General features: G+C 38.1%; 1 protein-coding gene across 6 annotated transcripts in view; it reads left to right on the forward strand.

Annotated features, from left to right (window-relative positions):
* ITPR2 (inositol 1,4,5-trisphosphate receptor type 2) overlaps positions 1-20,980 on the forward strand; it is a 488,958-nt gene that overhangs the window by 156,503 nt on the left and 311,475 nt on the right. For all 6 annotated transcript variants that reach the window (XR_008419706.1, XM_019452273.2, XM_053895795.1 and 3 more), the window contains 5 exons: positions 133-252; positions 636-821; positions 1,945-2,196; positions 3,409-3,553; positions 5,019-5,169. Coding sequence is in view for 5 of the 6 variants with exons in the window: in XM_019452273.2 (XP_019307818.1) it covers positions 133-252; positions 636-821; positions 1,945-2,196; positions 3,409-3,553; positions 5,019-5,169 (854 nt within the window). In the remaining variant the exon portion in view is untranslated. The remainder of the gene's footprint in view (positions 1-132; positions 253-635; positions 822-1,944; positions 2,197-3,408; positions 3,554-5,018; positions 5,170-20,980) is intronic.

Below are 20,980 nucleotides of genomic sequence, written 5' to 3' on the forward strand. Positions count from 1 at the left end.
ATGTGGCATGGAGGTAATATTAAAAATAGATAGAAAAAGTTATTTTCATTATATCCCCAAGCATATTTTTATTGTGATATTTTATGAAATGTGTTTTCTTACTGTTCAACTTATTTTTTTTTCTTTTGCCAGATTTTTGGATTATTTATCAGATCTGTGTGTGTCTAATACTACTGCTATACCTGTAACTCAAGAACTCATCTGTAAATTTATGTTGAGCCCAGGCAATGCAGACATTCTCATTCAAACTAAGTAAGCAGGGGAGGAATCTTTTTCTGTTCATCATTTGTAAGCATTATAGCTCCTTGTCATATTTGTGAGTGAAATACTGTGAAATATTTGTCATATTTCTTTTTTTATGTTTATTTAGTTTTGAGAGAGAGAGAGAGAGAGAGAGAGAGAGAGAGAATGAATGAGTGGGGAAGGGGCAGAGAGAGAGGGAGACACAGAATCCGAAGCAGGCTTCAGGCTCTGAGCTGTCAGCACAGAGCCTGATGCAGGGCTTGAACTCATGAACCGTGAGATCATGATCTGAGCCGAAGTCGGATGCTTAACCAACTGAGCCACCCAGGCGCCTGTCACTGAGCCTGTCATTGAGCTTCTTAATAGATTTTGCATGTATAATTTATTTCAAGGCTGGTCTCAATGCAAGTAGACAACCCCCTGGAGAGCGCCATCCTTTCAGATGACATTGATGATGAAGAAGTTTGGCTCTACTGGATTGACAGCAACAAGGAACCTCACGGCAAAGCTATCAGACACCTTGCACAAGAAGCGAAAGAGGGCACCAAGGCTGATTTGGAAGTTCTTACCTATTACAGGTAAAGAGTCATCATAAATGTCAATCTTACATATTCATTGAGAGAAGATTCTCTGAAACCTCCAGAAGTCATATATCTAGGAAGAGGAAATTTTAAAAATCCTGTCAAAACTAAGGTAGTGAACATATGTAATATTACTTAAAATATTCAAAATAAAAGCCAATATCTGTGTTTTCCACCTACACCACTTGCAGTTTTCTGATTTTTCACTAATTTCGAATTGGTGTAATTTCCTCCATTACTGATTGGAGTGGGTGCAGATGTGAGACATGTTGGGACCCCAGTGTTGGACTTGAGAGATGGTACTTAGCTGGGTGTGCTGATCCAGCCGCAGAGGTGGCCTCGGAGAAAGTTAGCCAGTGGGAGTGTGATTGTGTTTATGAATACGTGGAGACCTAGGGCTGGAGAGAAACTGGTATCTTTGGTTATGAAAGTTCACTGGAAACAGGTAGCAGCAGAAGTTGTGATGGTAGTTCCCGGTGGTCAGTATCTTGGGAGCAAGAACTTAGCTGGTATCTTTGAGTGGAAGGTATAGAAACCCCGGCAGATGCCCTGGGGACAAGTTAGGCCCAAATGGCAGGAATCTGAGAAAGGCAGAGCATGCTTCGTGTTCCCTGGTTTCTACAGGTATCGATTGCAACAAAGCCAAGGCTAATTCTTGATCTCAGAGGCTGACGAATCCAAGCCTAACTGATGCCATCTGGATTGGTCACATTTAGTTTGGGAAGTGAGTGGATCTAAGGTTAGAATGTAGATAATAGAGCCAGAACCAAGTGGGACTGGGAAGGCGAGAGGTGGTTTCACGTGAGCCGTTATCCATAGCCTTCAAGCTTAGTGTATTTGTATTCCTAGGAAACCAAAAATGGAGAGCCTAATGATACTTTCCATCAGACACATGTTGCTGGAACAAGTAACAGAAATTGTAACTTGAACAGGCATAGAGACAATTTCTTGTATTTGTTGTCATTTGATCACTTACCACCAAAAAAATTTGACTCCAGTGTGACAGACCCTTGGAAGTTTCGGTGTCATAAAAGTAGATAGTAGACACTGACTGATACTGTGCTGTTTAAGAACTTTTTCAAGATAAGACAAATAATGTAATATGCTTAATATTTTTAAGGTACCAGCTAAACCTCTTTGCAAGGATGTGCTTAGATCGCCAGTATCTGGCCATAAACCAGATTTCTACGCAGCTCTCTGTCGATTTGATCCTGCGGTGTGTGTCGGATGAGAGCCTGCCATTTGACCTCCGAGCGTCTTTTTGTCGCCTCATGCTCCACATGCATGTTGACCGGGATCCCCAGGAGTCTGTGGTACCTGTTCGCTATGCCAGGCTCTGGACAGAAATCCCCACAAAGATCACAATTCATGAGTATGTTTGGAAAAATTTCTTGAGGACTTTAAATTTAGTAGATGAACTTGAAATCAAATGTCTTCAATTTTGAAATGAAGTATATGGAAGGGCATTTCTATGCTCAAACTCAGGTTTTGGTCTTTTTTGTTTTTACTGTTTTATTATTTATTTATTTATTTGAGAGAGAGAGAGAGAGAGAGTGTGAGGGGGGAGAGGGGTAGAGGGAGAGAGAGAGAATCTTAAGCATGGGCTTCATGCTCAGTGTGGGGCCCATGCCCTGAGCTGAAGTCAAGAGTTGGAGCTCAATTGGCTGGGCCACCCAGGCATTCCTATTATTTTACTGTTTTTTAAAATTTTATTTTAATTCCAGTTAGTTACCATACAATGTAATATTAATTTCAGGAGTATAATATGGTGATTCAACACTTCCATACAATACCCAGTGCTCCTTAATCCCCATCACCTATTTAGCTCATTCCCAGGTTGTTAGTCTTTCAAATGCAAATAAGATACTCTTTTGGAGAGTGGCTGGGTGGCTCAGAAAACCACCAGACTCTTCATTTTGGCTCAGGTCATGATATCTTGGTCTGTGAGTTTGAACCCTACATCAGGCTTTGTGCTGAAGGTGCTGAGCCTGCTTGGGTTTCTCTATCTCTCTCCCTGTCTCTCTCTGTTCCTCCCTAAATTGCACGTGCAAGCACATGTGGGTGCTCTCTCTCTCTCTCTCTCAAAAACAAATAAATAAATTTTTAAAAATAAAATAAAAAATTCTCTTTTTGGAAAGGAAAATGACAGCTCTTTTTTTTAAATTTATTGATTTATTTTTGGAGAGAGAGAGGGAGCAGGGGAGGGGCAGAGAGAGAGAGAGAGAGAGAGAGAGAGACCCAAGCAGGCTGTGCACTGTTAGCTCAGAGTCCAATGTGGGGCTTGAACTCACGAACCGTGAGATCATGACCTGAGATGAAGTCAAGAGTCAGATGCTTAACCCACTGAGCCACCCACGTGCCCCCAACTCTTGATAATAGAAACATTATTTTAGAAACCAATAAACAAACCATATTTATGATAGGAGTAACACTGTTTTAAGTGTTTAGTATTATGGTAGAAACATCTAGAAAGGTAACTAACTTACCTAAACTTCAGAAGCCAGGAGGTTAAAGTATATATATTTTCCTGTTTTAAATGATTTCAGTCAATTTAACTTGCTTCATATTCATCCTGTCTTCCCAGATATGATTCTATAACAGACTCTTCCAGAAATGATATGAAGAGGAAATTTGCACTGACAATGGAATTTGTTGAAGAATACTTGAAAGAAGTTGTAAATCAGCCCTTTCCTTTTGGGGATAAAGAAAAAAATAAACTGACATTTGAGGTATTTTATAAAAACAATTCATTTGTGAGGTTATTCAGTTTTTTCTGTGAAAAGGTAGATACATTGAGCATCAAAGATTTTTTTTCCTCTAATATTTAGGATGTCTTGGTAATTGGGTAGTTTAGTTGATGAAGGTATGATCCCTCTGCCATGGATTAAAAGATAGATTTGATGCTTTAATTATACCTGAAGTGCAATACAAAATATTTTAGTTACAATTATCTGTTATATACTATTTTCCTGGATTTTTAGGGGGGGTTCATTTATGTAAACTTTGTTGCATTTAATGAACAAAGACAGTTTGCATACATTGTAATTTGTTTGGATACATCCCCCCCCCCCCCCCGCCCTCGACTCGTGGAAATGAAATTTTTAGCCTCATTAAACTGAATTGAAATACCTTTGGTTTTAATATCATTTGGGGAATATAGTGACAAAACGAGAGAATAGATGCCATTACTTGATAACCTGGTGTATTAGGCATCTACTGGTGTGTAACAGATTACCCCCAAACTTAGCCCAAAGGAACAAGCATTTATTATCTCACAGTTTCTATGGGTCAGGAATCTGGAAATGCATGATTGGGTAGTTCTGGCTCAGGGACTCTTAGGAAGTGTAATCAAGCTGTTGATGGGGGTTGCAGCTATCTGGGGCTGGTGATCTGCTGCTAAGCTTGCTTATGTGTTTCTTGGTGGCCCTACCTCCTTGCTGGCTATTTACCAGACACTTCATCTTCTTGCCATGTGGGCCTTTCCATAGGCTGCCTGTGTCCTTATGGCATGGCACTCAGAGCAAGCCATTAGAGAGAGAGAGAGAGAGAGAGAGAGAGCCCAAGATGGAAGTTGCAATCTTCTATAACCTAATCTTGGAAGTAGCGTGCTATCACTTCTGCCATGTTCTGTTGGTCACACAGACCATCCTTGGTGCAATGTGAAAGGAGACCATAGCTTGGGGACCCTCTGGAAACTGTCATACCTAGATTGCCTTATAGTATCCAGAAAGCCACAAAGCAGCATAGGGACATATATTTCTGGACAAATTCATGGATAATATCCATTTATTAAAGTAACTCATTAATGTAACCATTTATTAAGTGATATCCTACTGACTTAAATAAGTTAATATTTAGTTAAGTAAACCATTCCAGTGTAAGTTTCTTTAAACACCTTGATACACCTAAAGTCTTCTCTTTTTGGCTTCCTTATTGGCTGTTGACCACGTGCCTCATCTTGTCATGTTGGGTTTTGATAGAGGTGACAAACTGGCCCTATTTAGATTTAATCATAAGCTCGAATAAATCAGAGTTCAGTGGTTGCTTTTGTAGGCATTTCAATTCCTAGGTGTTAAAGAATTAGAAAGTTTAGAAACACCTGTGCTAATTGAGATGCTATAAAAAAAACCAATGTTAATTTCAGTTTCTAATGTTTTTTGTTTCTTTTCCACCCCCCTCCCTTTCTTTATTAAGGTGGTCCACTTGGCTCGGAATCTTATATACTTTGGATTTTATAGCTTCAGTGAATTGCTAAGGCTAACAAGAACACTTCTGGCTATCCTAGATATTGTACAGGTCCCCATGTCGTCGTATTTTGAAAGATTGAGCAAATTTCAAGATGGAGGTAAGAATTTTTAAGAAAAGTTATAATCTTTTTGGAGGTAAGGTGAAAACATATCTACAGGGAAGTGGTTATTGACATGTACCTGCTAGTGTATGTGTACACATGAAAATTGATCCTAGGATAGGACTGTGTGCTAATAGGCTGGATTTCTAAACATTCTTCTCTGTTTTTAAATTAAAGCTTTGAAAGAAAAATTTATAGATCAATGAGTTCTGTCTTTGGCAACTAATATTATGGCTAATTTACTATTGAAAATATTATGTATTAAAGAATCAAAAACATCTTAATATTTGTGATCAGTTTGGTATGTGTCATATGCTGGCTATGCTTCATAGCAGGGAATAGAAATGTACAAAAAATCGGAACAGTAATGGTTGTGCCAGAGAAGCACTGAATGCAAAACCAGTGTGGGAGGCAGTATAGAGAATGGGTTTTTGAGTTAGAGTGCTGTATTCAAATCCTGCCTTTGCCATTTGTTAACTTAGGCAAGGTACTTCTCTTAAGAGTTTATTTTTTTTCTTGTCTGAGATATGAAGATGATAGCAACAGTATCTTCCTCACAGTTTCCTTGTGAGATTTAGTGAATGTCTACGATATATTCAAGGTACTTCCAACAGTGCCTGTTTCCTAACTCAATTAAAAAATCTTTTGATGGTGATTATCTTAGGTTGGATGCCTTGCAAACACAGAGATAAAGAATTGCTTGCAGGCAGTATATTGAAGGGTGCATACAGGATATACACCTGCAAGGAAGTGAGGAAGGTAGGACTGGGCAGATGGAGGAGCTGATCCACCCTGTAGGTACATCTTGCAAATCAGCTCATCCTATAGGAAGCCCTAGAGCAGGGCTGGCCCTTTGTAGTTGTCACAGATTAAGGCAAAGGTGCTGAGTTTTGTGTTTTTGCATTAGCCAGCCATTGACTGACGGTTTTATCATGAAGTGGGGAGTGTACCCTTGGGTAAGGTAGTTCCCTTCGGCCAGGGGTCACTCTTAGTGAGAGGCATAGTGGGAAGTCAGCACCATGATGTTCAACAACTGGGGGAATAGGTGCCTAAGCTCTGAAGAAGGGACGTGGGTGGAGCATAGTGTGGCCACTATAATGTCCACTACAGGATTAAAAAAGTGAAACCAGAAATGTAATTTCAGACATAAGGAAGAAATATCTGGTTAAGATTTTAAATGAGGAACTTGCAGGTAGCTGAAGTAATTAATTGCTGCTACCTAAATCTCAAGAATCTCTACGTCTTCCAAAAATCTGTAGAGATCAATAAGAAGCAAATTAAACCACATAAATCCCTCACCTTCAGCAGAACAAGAAGAAAGAGGACAATACAAACTTCAGGTGTAAGTAGAAAAGTAGCATCAGTTTTCAGTAGAGCTCTCTCCCAGGTTCTCACTGCAAGCCTTTGTAGACAGTTAGAAGGTTCTGGAAAACCTGGGCTGAAGAGACAAGAAGGGATTGTGTGCAAATCACCCTCAGAAAGAGAAAGTCTATGCTAAGTGTGAAAATACTGACAGAGAATCTAGGTGGATAAGAGCACTGAGTAAAGATGAAGGGACTTAACAGTGCATAGGTAGAAATTGTGGAAATGCAATGCCTCTCAGGAAGAGGAGGGTTAATGTTTATCCCTAGGGATGAAGGAGAGGCACCCTTTGGAATCTTGTTGGTGAAGGGAAAAATACGCAAGGTGGCAAAATCCTGAGTACCACAAGATAAAAGAAAACCACAAAATTGAAGGAAATGTGCACAATTCCTTTCCATTGCCCCCCCACCAAGAGCCAAACTTTAAAGAAATTGCACTTCACCACTCTGACAGGAGAGGGTGATCTTGAACTAAAGATTACATGAACCAGCTCACATTGTCAACCTTGTCCAAGAAATGCAGATATGAAGTTGGTCCTCCTCTATATGAAACTGTTGTAAGAGCAAAATAGAATAAAAAATCAAAACATATCAGTTGATGGAAATTCTTCTCTGGAAAACAACCATAAAAGATAAAAAAATTATAACACGAGACTCTAAAGTGAAATAACTATCTTAAAACAGACATTGGGATGTGAAAAATACTTTGAATCATAGATTCAAAAACTAATGTTAGAAATAGACCAAAAAACTAGGAAGAAATGAAATGAAAGTTTATTGGATTTGGGAAAGAAATAGAATAAAATATAGACTTTATTTTTTTTAGAAATACAGACTAAATTATATTATCAAAAGAGTAGATTAGAATGAAAGTGTAATATGAACCATTGAAGAAAGGCAGGAAAACAATGATGAGAATGTCAGTGATATGGAGAAACAAGTAAAAAGAGTCAGAGAGAAAGTGGATGAAATGGAAGAAAGGCAAAGAAGAGCTATCATATGAATAATTGGAGCTCCTCTGAAGAAGAAAAATAAAACCATGGAGCAGAACTTGTATTTAAAATTACAATCCAAGAGAACATTTTGTAAATAAAAGATAACCTAAGTCCTACATGGTGAAATTGTCCAGAATGGTGATTTCTAAGACATAGCATGATAAAATTATGTATAGTGTATATTCAGAGAGAGTCGTGGTGTGTGGGTGGAGGCACTATGAAAACAAACGGAGAAAAAATGAGAATGTGTATAAGTATTCTATTCTGTTCTTGCATCTTTTATATATAATCTTGAAATTTTATAAAAATAAAAGTCTATGGACAATATCTGAATGAAAGCAAAGGAAAAGCCAAGAACAGCAATGGTATATCAAAGAGCAGGGACATGCTGATAGACTATCCTGTTTCTGTTTCCTGAATCTCATCAGTGAGAGGCTTCTCTTAACAGTCCCAGAGGGTACATAGGAGTTGAGATATTGTGTTAAAGATATTTCTTGGTGTGATGCTTTTATAATCTTCAGTTTACTATGAACTAAACTATTCTTAAAATGTTAGAAATTGATCTTGACTGTTGGTCCCAGTGCTCACAGTCTGCTTTCAGAGTATTACCATAAAGAAAAGTAGTTTTTGTCCTCTCAAAATTTGATAATATCTTGTTTGCACTTTTCACTGTCATATCCAGGTCTACCCTGTAAGAGGCATTTTTTAAGTTTATTTATTTATTTTGAGAGAGAGAGAGAGAGAGAGAGAGAGAGAGAATCCCAAGCAGGCTCTGCACTGTCAGCACACAGCCCAGTGTGGGACCAGAACCCATGAACTGTGAGATCATGATCTGAGCTGAAATCAAGAGTCAGATGCCTAACTGGCTGAGCCACCCAGACACCACTAAGATGCATTTTTTACTTTTTCAAATTGTTTCTAATTCTCATATTTTCTCATGGACTCCACCCATCTCTGGATATCTTCATCATTCTTTCAGCAATCTGAGAACCATTGGTTAATTTTTTCAACAGGAATTTATTGAGTTACTATTGTATGCCAGACACTGTTCTACACACTGGAAATAAAGAAGATAAAGTCCTTAGCCACAAGGAGGACAATTAATAAATACAGAGGCAGAGTCCCTCCCTCCTCTGTATTGGGGGAAACAGATAATAAACAAATGAATATATACTGTTACATCAGATAATGTTGTAAAGAAAAATAAAGTAGGCCAATATGGAGAGGAGTAAGTGGGGAGGATGGCAGAATCGACTGAACAACCTCTGACATTTGAGCAGAGGCCCACGTATGTCATGGAGGTCAGCCCTGAGGCAGAATATGCTTGACATGTGGGAGGAGCAGCAGGAAGGCCATTTTGGCTGAGGTAAAATGAGAAGGAGGAGAATAGTAGGACAGAAAGTTGGAGAAGCCTGGATTGTTGAGCCTTGCAGACCTGTGAATCTGAATTTTGTTGAGTCTGTTGGGCAATTTTTGGAGGGATTTGAGAAGGGACTGATATTATCTGATAATTTTGGCTGCTGAGTAGAGAACAGAGAATACTGATGTGGACATAGTGGTAGGAAGACCATAGTAAGAAGCTGTCGGGGAATTGGGTAATGGTGACGAACTAGGAGAGTAGTGGTAGGCAAAGGGAGAAGTGGATGAATTGGGAATTTTACAGTCTTAACTGATAGGACTTGAATGTGGAAAGAGAAAGACAGTCAGAGATTATTCCTAGGTTTGAATTAATATTTGGGTGAATGTGGTACTGTTATTGAGGTGGGAAAGACTGGTGGATGAGGGGGTTGGAGAGAAAATCAGGATGTCTGTTTGGGCATGTTAGGTTTGAAATGCCTGTGGGGCATCCAAGTAGAGAGGTTGTGTCAACAGCTGGGTATATGAATGAAATTTTAGGGTAATGTCGGGGTAGGAAATATAAATGGGAGAATTAATGCACAGAAATCATTCAAAATATCAGACTGAATAAGATCAGTTACAGAGTGATTATTGATCGGGAGGAAATGAGATCTAAACATTGACTCCTGGGACCCTCCAATACTGAGCTATGAAATAGAGGAAGTGTCAGCAAGAGACTGGGGCAGAGAGACCAGTGAATAAAGAATACTAGGAGAATGTGATATCTTGGAAGCCAAGTAAAAAGTAGCACTAGATAATTTTAATTATTTGTTGGCTCATCTACATATATTTTCTAGGTAACTAATATTCATTGAGTACTCTATATGCTAAGTGGTTTTACATGGATTACCTTCCATGTAGTGATTTCTGCTTAATGACACACATTATTTTACTCCATTATTAAAATATGAAACATGACAATTTTACTCAGTATTAAAATAGATTAACAATAGTTTTTGTGAGCCAATTACAATTCTCTAAGAAAGTTCATTTTGTATTGATGGGAAATATCTCTGTATACATACTGCATCAACCAAGACTCAGAGGTTTCTTCCTTTTGAGACTGGTATGTCAAGTAGAATAATGTCTCTTCATTTGGGGAAATACATTTTCCTAATTTGTGGAAAGGAGTTTGTGGATTTTGGCTACGTTTTTGAGATCTGAAAGAATGTGCTTATCCCCTTACTAGTAAATACCCAAGAGTTCTGTTATCCTAGTTTTTGGTGTACTGAAATTAATTTGAATTTAAGGACCATAGTTTCAAGATGCCTTCTCTTGATACCTTTCAAATCAGGGTAAATTATTTTTTTATACATTCCTATGATCGGGTACCTAATGTCATCTGCGAGAAAACAGAGTTTGTTGTTAAGCATGATTTGATCACAATTATGATTGAATTATAGATGATACCTCTGAGAGACATTGTTATGCTGTGCTTTCTTCCTTCCACTAACCTCTAGAAGTACTTCCCAAGGAATCATTTTTGCTTTTACTAATGTTCAATGTTTATTTTATGTTAACTTGCATTATTAGCTTTTTAGAAAGTTTTATTTTAAAGTACCAACATAGAAAAGCATATTCAGGGAGATTAATTAACTTGCCCAAGATGTGCTAGTAAGTTAGCAGCATTGCTAAGAGTTAAAGCATAAGAAAGTAGTTTTCCTATTGTTTGTACCACTTGATTATGTATTAGTTCAGAAAGCTAACACTTTAAAACAATTGTTACTGAGGTTAAATCTTCGGTTCATAAACTTTTTTAAGTAAACGCTTTGTGTGGGATCTTATAAATATGGATATTTTTAAGGTAAGTAAACAAAATATAGAGTTTAAAATGAAAGGAAATTGAGACAAAGCAATGTCATGTGCCTCTAGATATGATGCACTAAGAAGGACGTAGCATCACCTAGTAAGTGTCCCTGACAAAAATTCAGAATCTCCAGCTAATCACGAAGAATTATGAGACGAATACAAATTGTGGGATATTTTATGAAACAACTGGCTTGGACTTTTCAAAATGTCCATGTCATGAAAGATAAAGAAAGGCTAAGAAACTGTTCCAGATTAACAGGTGATTAAAGAGAAATGACAACTAGATACAATATGTGATTCTGGATCAGGGAAACTATCATTTACAGAAGATATTATTGTCACAATTGGTGAAATTGGAATCTGAATTGTACATAGGTTGTGGCAGTGGATCAGATTTCCTGAATTTTATAATTGTACTGTGGTTATGTAAGAGGATGTACTTGTTTTTACCAAATAAAAGGTCAAGAAATGAGAATAAAAAGGTCATGGTGTGTGGAACTAACTCTTAAAGGGTGTAGGAAAGATATGTAAGATCTATGTAAAGAGAGAGAGAGGGTGGGAAACGATGCAAATATGGCTGAGTTTGTGACTCTCATAAAACTGGTCAGAAGATATTATAGGAGTTCTTTGTATTATTTTTGCAGTTCTTCCCATATTTTGGAAGTGTTTCAAAACAACAAGTTAATGACTGAAATAATTAGCCAAGTAGGAAAATGATTTATTGTATTTAAGATGACACTTCAAACTTAAAGTATTATCTGGCATCTCTACTAGGAAGTGTGTTATTATAGCTGAGTTGTATTAGACTATAAATTCCTAACAAAAGTTCTGTTAGACTCTATAAATTCTTAATAAAAAAAGCAAGAGAGAACACATTTCTGGAATCTCCAAATGTGGAGACAGGATTTTCAGGCCTGGGAAAAATTCCTGTGGTATAGGATGAGACAGAGGTTGATGCCAGAGAGGAAATCCCAGACTACAGAAAGTACCTGGGGGGGAAAAAATAACTGTTAGTTTAAAGGACAACTCATGGGAGCCATAGCATTGTGGCCACATTACAATACTCAGTATATCATCATCTTGGCTTTTATAGTTAAATGATATGGATTATATTTTCCTATTTTAGTGAAACCTTATTCAATTGGAAGCAAGATTTTTTAAAAACAGGAAGTAATTTTATAAGCATTGTTGCTAGATGAAGCAGTTCCTTTAAGTATGTGATAATAGTTTTCTTTTCTCATACCATGTCTGGAAAATTTTGTGCAATAGAACCGGGTCTTTTTTTTTTATCCTTCTGATCTACTTACAACTTACTAATTCTGCTCCAGCACAGTTGGGGTTGGACATTCAGGGAAATGTGTTTGGTAGCAGTTTGGCAGGTCAGACCCAGGGGAGCGGAGGAAGAGGTGTGTCCAGAAGGAAAGGGCTTTCAGTTCCTGGAGTTCCATTTCTTGCCGGCCTCAGGGGCACCTGACTTAAGGAGGGTGTGCATGCACAGTGTGCAGTATTCTTTTTTTTTTTAATCCTGTAGGTTTAGATGTCGGTAATTAGTGTTTGAGGTGATGGGGATGGCTGGCTAGACAAGTGGCAATCACAGAAGCTTTCCTCTTTGGGGTCCTGGGTAACAGCCCACCTCTGTGCCCCTGTGAGTTGTCGTCACGCTGGAGTTGGTTGGGGGTCTGAATGTAGCTCCCAGGCCGTGACTGCTCAACAACACAGTGGTTTTCAGTTGGCACGCTCAGCAGAAGTGGCTAGGCTCCGAAGCAACTTTTCATTTGTGTGCCCTAGAGGTGGCCTGCTCAGAAAATTATGCAGGTGTCCCCACATGGAGGCGCTGGGAGCCAGCACTGCCCTGGCCTGTGCTGTCATGAAATAGAAGATCCTAACCTTCAGAGCCATCAATCCAATACTCTTCATTGGCTATGCACTCACTTAAGAAAACAAATACTGTTTTCAAACAAATGTATTTGCTCCCAGCAGGCTATGTTGTTGAGTCAATTTGCTTTGCCTAATACCTATCATTTGCTCTCAGTGATTTAAAGTGCACAGGCATCATTCAGTGTAATTGATCTTTTGGGTGGAAGGATTATGTCAAGCAGTGCTGTTTTTTGTCACGTATACAAGTTAAAAGCAAATGCATATGCTGGCTGATAAGTCAGATATTTTCAATATACTTTTGAAAGTACATTTTATTTATTTATTTATTTATTTATTTATTTATTTATTTATTATTTATTTATTTATTTAAACTACATTCTATTTAAAAATTATACTTTTTTTTCTCTTTATGCTTATGGAAGGATGTACAATCCAAGGATTGATACTACTGTTAATCAAGATCACTTTTTGTGGCAGGGTGGGTGTATTTTGTTCTCCTAGAGAGTCATTAAATTTGGGAAGACATGTGAATACGACTCACATTCTTCTAACGAACATTACATGTTAGCTCTGAGCGGTGAGGGTAAGTCTCATCTCCACTGAACAGGGTACAGAATGTGATACAGTCTGGGGATGGTTTGGGTCTAACTCCTTATTTAGTGATCTGGCCAGTATCCTTCCATGTGTCTGTTTGTTGTTTGAATGGAACTGGGGTTCAAATTTCAATCTCCAACAGGGAGCAAGAAAGCCTTATCCATGGAATACGATGCAGGCCTAGTTAGGGCATCTAGGTCACCACCATCATTTCTTTTCACAGTTGTCTCCCCGTCCTTGAACTCACCACAGTTTGAAAAGGCAGTATATCAGAAAAGTATCAAAAGACCAAACCAGAGCTGAACAGTTTCTTTTAATCTTCTGTCATTTTGCTTTTTTACAACTTCAAATTCTTGGGAGTTTCCATGGTCAAGCCCCAAAATGTGGGCCAGTCCCTAATCAGTAACCAGATAATCTCTTTTTTTGGCATATGTGTTATAATGTTAAAAATGGGAAATCACTAAAAAAGTCAAATGGAGAATTCCATTTGCTCTTAGGATTTCCTTTCTTTTGAGGCTTCAGGCTCGGAGCTAAAGTGCCTTTGGTTTCAGAGAATAAGAAACAGATAACCACAATGCCCTGAAATTACCTTTCTGCCCTAAAAGGGTTGGAGCTGCACTGAGTGAGTTACAGCCCTGTGGGCCCAACCCAGGGTAGGGAAGAGATAAGACGACGGGCTGGAAGAGGCACTTGGCATATATGTCTGTCTGGGGGCACCACTTTGCCTCAGGAGATTTGGGGAAGAGAGTAAGAGCAAACTAACTCTCCGCCTAGCGGCAAAGAACCAGCCTTTTTCTTCAGTTTAACTTTTGCTTTGTCTTGGCAGGGACTGTACACGATCCACCTTGAAATGCTTTTTCTGGCAGCATGTTGCTGTTAAAAAGAAAGGAAACTGAGATGGGAGGTGGAGCAGAAACATTTTTTAATATTGTGATATGGGTGGGAAAGGAAGAGAATATTTGCCGGCAGAATATCTGCCAGAAAATAGTTTCTTCCTTTATGAAATTAGATTAGTCTAACTGTGATCTTTACGGTCTCTTTCAGTTCAAAACTGTGATTCTTTGAAGATTAGTGTGTAACTCTCATTCACTCACTGAATGGTGTCTTTTTAAAGTGTGTTGCAAAAACGCTCCTGTGAGCCAATATCCATGAAGCATATCTCCTGGTTAATAGCTGTGATTCCTCTTTGTGAAGACAGCAGCTAGAATGCCTTGAAACCAGAAGCCTTTGTTCACTTCAGATTTTGAGTGGATCACAAAAAAAGCAAGGAAGCAAGCAAGAAAGGATTTCCCTGGGTGCGGGTGAGGCTGAGGACGTATATATGGGGAGCTGGGAGTGAGGATGAACAGAAATGAGGTTTAGTACAAAGACCGTAACTGAAGAGGAAGTACCTGAGGTACAAGGCAGCTTTCATTGTAAAGACTCATTCACGTGTTCCTTCATCTTCTTTTAATTTCTCATCTGATTGAGTTCTTTCCAGGTCTCTATTAAGGATTTGTTTGCAGGGGAGTTCAGAGTACTCAGAAGTGTTAGCAAGGTTTACCTGTAGGGGGAAGGTACCACAGTTTCCATTTGTCATCTGAAAATCTCTTGCAGCGATTTCTGAACTTATGTTTTCCCGATACCATTCTGCCTCTCCGTATTCTCCTTTGGATGGCCTTCTTCTTTGACCTGTCTTCCTTCAACTCTGCTTTCAGTGACGTCCCTTTACTTCACATACGTCTGTCTTATCTCCAGTGTGTATCTTGTTCCTCATACCTCCCTACTTCCTGTATGCTGTTCTCTTCTGCCTACTTCTTTCTGTGTGAACCATGTATTTCTAGTAAAGGAAATTTCTAGTATTTCTAGTATTTCATGTATTTCTAGTAAAGGAAATTTCTAGAAATTCTGTATTTCTAGTGCAGTCCTATTCACGGTTCTAGGTTTTCTCTTGTCCCTTTGTGTGTGTGCATACCGTGTCCGATGAGCATGTTATCATAATGCCTTGGGATTCTTCCACTAATTTTTAAATAAGAACAATGGCAACAGCAATGATGCCAGTGTCCCTGAACCTCTGGAGTTACTCATTGCTGGTTATGTTCCCCAGGAAGCAGGCCCTGAACTGGATATTAGCATGAAGGTTTACTAGCTTAATCGTAGGATCAACACCAGTGCAATGGAATGGGAAGAAGTAGGACTGGGCAAAGGGAGAAATTAGGTTGTGATGCAGACCTAGTGGGAAGCTCTGGAATGAGGGGAGAGGTCTGCTGTTGGGACGTCCTTCCAGAATTGTCTCCTATTGGAATGAGGGTGGGGGCTGAGCCTTTATGCCTGCATGGGCTGCCCTGGAATGGGTGTGTGGCCTTGCTTGAGGTGGCACTCTTCAGACTAGTCAGTCCCCATAGAGGGCTGACATTTGAGGGCTGTCCTCCAAGTAGCTGAGGCAGTATACTGTCCTTCATCCCTGAAAGGGCATCTGGGCAAGACCATCACAGAGTCCACCATAGGTATCTCCCAGAAAAGTACCATGATTGGAAAATTTGTAGGTCAAGATTAAGATCTCATAGGAAATACAGATTAGGAAGAAAAATAAAAATGATTATGATCTTCTAGGAAATAGAGATTAGGGAGAAAAGTAAAAACATTAAAGCATTTAAATGTACAACAAAGGTCTCGATATGAAAAAAAAAAATTTCTAGAAGCTGCCTACTTCCAAATGCCCCAGAATCATAAGCATCAGAAACCTGTTCTGGGAAGCAAGTCTTTTCTGGAATCATCTTCTTCAGATATAAAGGAGGATTTCTGTGACATTCTGATTCTGAGGCTGGTTCTCCCATGGCTTTGCACTATGCTGACTACACCTCTGAGTTCTTTCTGGCATAATGTACAATGTCTTATACTTCCTGTACCTGCCCCCCTTGGCTTTAAGCTTTTATAAGTTTTAGAAAAAGTGCCTGTAACTGACCAGTTTTCTCTTAGTTATCAATAAAGCCTAAAAGGACTATTTCCCCTTCTGGGCTTAATCCTCTTTATATATGTCGAGAAAGTTTCAAATAGATGATCTATGTGAGATCATGTTCCTTTTAAAAATCAAATGCATGTTTAAAAATAGGTAGAGAATAACTATGTGATATGTCTACTATATACTGAGTTTCTACCATATGCCAGGCCACACGTTGGCAAAAGATTACTATAAAGGGATACTTATTATTTATATTCAACATTTAATACACCTCTAGATCTTTTGCATACTTTTACTTTTAATCCATATTGGCCTCCAGCAATTAGGTATCATGATCACTATTTTGTCCAGGAAATAAGATTATAGAAGGGTAAATACTTTGCCTAAGATCATACAGCTTGTAGCTTACTGAGCCAAATTTTGAATTCAGGTTTCTTTTCTTCACTTCCTTAAAAATACCCTACAGCCCTACAGTTGATGTTCTTTCTGTTATTATTACACAACTTTCTATTTAGATGACTTCTTCATCTGCAGGGACTTTGTTTTCCACTTTTTCCAAGTTTCTCAAGAAAGTTTAGTACTAAACAGTAGGTGTTTACTAAAGAGTTTCGATTTCACTTGAAGGGATTTTACAGGTCACATCAAGAAAACTTTTTAAAATCGATAGTCATCCCGTCATGAATGGTTGGCTTGTCTCTGAAACAAAGTTTTAATCACAAGTCTTAAAAGTTTTACCACTTAAATTTCTCTTGAAGCTCGATGTTCCTCTTCACTTCTTGCAATAAATTCTGACTGATCTCCTGACTCCATTTTTGGGCCTTCTTCCCCTCCTCCCCCAATCCAGTATGAGGATCCTTCTAAATCACATATACTATCTTTTTTACTAGCTCTCATCATCTCTGGAGAGTAACTCAGTTCCTTAAGTTGGTGCCCAAAGGTCTTCACAATCTGCACCAGACATCTCTAGCTCTGTCTCTTGCTGTTTCCCCAGTAATTCTAAACACTTTTATTCTCCTAGACACGTTTCTACATCTCATATATACTTTCATAACTCACTTATCATTAGGATGGATGTATGCAAGTGCCATGCCTTATATAAAATATGCATGCATTTGGAGGACAAAGGTTCTTAGAGATCCCAATATTCCAAATATATATTTGTGTCTTTCTTTTGTTCATTTCTGTAATTATTTTTTTAGGTCTTCTTTTCCTAGTAGACTTATAAAAGGCTCATGACTCTTAGATTTACTACTTGGATTATTCTATAATTATCATAATTCAGATTTATTGACTGAGAGAAGCAAGGTGGAGAGAAAAACTGTGAAAACAGATTCTATTTCTGGTTCTCTAAGCTTATTCGTACCGTGTATAATATACTATTATATACATACTAGGCTTTCAAAAATATCTATTGAGTGAAACGCATTTGATGAATGCATGCAAATTACATGTTTTATATAAATATGTAAGTATTTGAATGTCAAAAATATGTGTTAGACCATGACATTCCAAATATATGATTGTTTTCTTTTATTACTTATGAACTTCTAGTTTGGCTTTTCAAACTTCTGGTGAATGAGAGAGAACATGACAAATGCCAGTTCATGTTAAAATACTTCCTGAGATTTTATTTTAGCAGCTTTAATGATTAATGTTATGCTTTTTCAGTGCCCTCTGATGCACCATCTTAATAGAGTAATATGATTGAAATATTCACTTGCTAACTGTGTAAGTTAATAAATTTCAGAAGGACTTAATGGGTATGATGCATGTATAATTTACATAGTACAGCAAGTCACGAAGTACCTGTGTAACTTCCTTTTGGTTCTCAATCAGATGTTAGTCACATAAAGTTATAATACATAAAATTATTTTTGTTAAACTTCATAATTAATTGACTTAGTAGAGGCAGAAGACTCACATTCTGTGTTTGTCTGTGTTTCTGTGGGATTTGTCAGAAACAAAGGCATGATCTGTAGGTTTTCAGGGTTTTGATTTCCTAAAGGTGTCAGCTAAAAAGTGACTCTGAAGGTCTCTGGAGTTACCTAGGAGTGATATGAATGACTCCTGGCACCCAGGATGACTACTAATATTACCATATTGAGTTAATAGGACAGAATCAATACCGAGGGATGCCCTCACAAATAACGAGAATGACTAAAGAGGACTACGTTGTCCACACCTCTTCTCTACTCCAACCATTTCCTCTAATTATAAATATAGTTTGAACCTCAGAGTCTGATGCCTCAGTGTTAATACACTGGCTTCCCCAGTTCTCTCAATATCTGTTGAAGAGAGTCCACCAGGGATCTACAATAAAGTGCATTATTGGCACCCAAACATAAATTTATAGAATGTTTGCATATAAAAGGACTGTTGAAATCATCTAAACAATATATGAACTTCAAATCTTCATATAACACCTATTACAAGTGGTCATCTAGGATCTCCTTGACCACCTGAGTGACCAAGATTTTGTTGCTGCAGAAGGCAAGTCTTTCTTCTTTCCAAGAACTCCAGTTATTAGTTCTCATATGTTAGATTATCCTGAATATACCTCCCTCTAACTTCCAATAAGCAGTCCTTCTTTGTTACCTGGAGCCACATTGAAATTGAACACGGCTTCCACATGTCAGTTCTCTCTGCGTTTGAAAATGGCCAGGGTGTTTCCTGAGCATCTCCTCCTCTCTGTGTCATCACCTGCAGTTTCTTTAACTATTTCTTATGATTCAATTATCACTGGTCACTGGCCTGACCAGCGTAGAGGCAAGGACAGTTATTTTCTCATTCATTCTGAACACTTTACTTTTGTAATGCAGTCTAGGTGAAATGGGTATTTTGGGTAATAGTGACACAGAATAGATTCCCATGGAACTTGAACACAACTCAAGTTTGAATTTGTGCTCTGACACATCACATTTTTTTTTCATCATATGCTTCAGTTGGCTTTATTTACATCTATGTACAGGGCATTTTATATTTTGATTTTAGCATATGTTTTCAACCTGTTGATGTAGTTTGGGGATTTGATGGAATCATTCATTATATTAGCTATCCTTTCTTGTTTCATGCTACCTTTACATTTAAGAAACGTGCTATCTCTGACTTCAGCAATCACCAACAAAAATACTTACCTGGTCGAGGCAACAGTAGAGCGGCAAGGAACTAGAGACCCTTCTGTACTTTAACAATGATTAATTTACTCATACTCTTTGGTTACAATCATTTAACTATAATCATACCTATTATTAAATGTATGTATCTACGGTGTGATGAATCAGAAGAGTGGTTGCTCTTGGTGGTGGGGGAATGTAGAGGAGATGAAGCAGAGAAAGGCACAAAGGAGCTTCTGGGGGTAAATGGGAATGTTTGGTATCTGAATGACATGTGGCTTAGATAGGTGTATGCTCTTCTTCAGCAGAACTGCGGAAACCTTTCATTTAAGATCTTTGCATTTCATTGTCTTTAAATTGTATCTCGCTTGTAAAACAGTGTGTAAATTCAATTATTGCTTGGATTACCAATTATTAACAATTAAAGTCAGTTTTGCAAATTAAAATCTTGAGGTTTGGAATATCAAAATGGCTTTGTCAGTATTTGACAGTGATGAAATCCAAAGTAGGATGTAGAACTCAACCACTGTTTTGTATGAATTGCCTTTTAAATTCATCCTTTGAATAACACTTCTTTAGGGTGTGGGTGGGATGGGAAATAATTTTCTTTTGAGCAGTCGACTTGATATTCAAAAAAAGATGGATAATAACATTACTATATTTTGGGAACATATTTTCAATAGGTTTTGCTTTGCTCTGATTCTAAGGTTTTGGAAATCTGTAAATGGGTTATCAACATGCTATATTCAGTGAGTGTTTATTTAGAATGGAGAAAATTAGGTGTCATATTGTCTATTTTGTTCACTGAGTATTCTTTACATACCACTTCTCTGAAGGACTTCTCCTTTCCAAGGTGTGACAATCATGCCATAGTGTAAGAAATTATGAGCTATGATTATGTGATGGAACCACACGTTCATTAATAGAATGGTGGCCACGATAATAGAACATGATGCAAAGTAGAATGGCTGTTTTTCAGAGATATAACAAAAGTGCACAAATGTCCTCCACTTTTCATTATGAGCTAATATCTTACGATTATGTGATACTTTTTATTCTTCACGACTTTTTTGCACGTGTTATATAATCTTATTCTCACACGACTTGGAACATATTTTGTTAGGATTAAAATCGTGTACATAGGATGGTGAAATAATTTGAGAAAGATCACACTAAGCTGTCAGCAGCACAGAGCCCAATACGGGGCTCGAACTCACAAACCATGAGATCATGATCTGACAGACTCTCAACAGACCGAGCCACCCAGGTGCCGCACCCAGGCCCAGAGCCTGCTTGGGATTCTGTGTCTCCCTCTCTCTCTGCCCTTCCACCACTTGTGCTCTGTCTCTCTCTTTCTCTCTCTCTCTTTCTCTCTTTCTCTCTCTCTCAAAAAAAATATTAAAATAAATTTATAAAAACAATAAATACGTTCTGAACAAGAGCTATCCTTAAAATTAAATTGTGCAATAAAAATAAAATGCTACAAGTAGTGCGTGGCCCATCATGTACAATAAAAACTCGTTGGATAAATTCACTTGAGGATAATGTGACCAAGTTTATTATATGATTGATAGTAATTCGACATATTTAGCACACAGTTTTAACTAGAATCTTTGCTTTCTGGGGGTGCCTGGCTGGCTCAGTCAGTAGAGCATGTAACTCTTAATCTCAGGGTGGTGCGTTCAAGCCCCATGTTGGGCATTGAGCCTACTTAAAAAA

The sequence above is a fragment of the Panthera pardus genome, unplaced genomic scaffold, assembly GCF_024362965.1.
Source record: "Panthera pardus isolate Hobbes unplaced genomic scaffold, ASM2436296v1 HiC_scaffold_6, whole genome shotgun sequence".
Classification (NCBI taxonomy): Eukaryota; Metazoa; Chordata; class Mammalia; order Carnivora; family Felidae; genus Panthera; species Panthera pardus.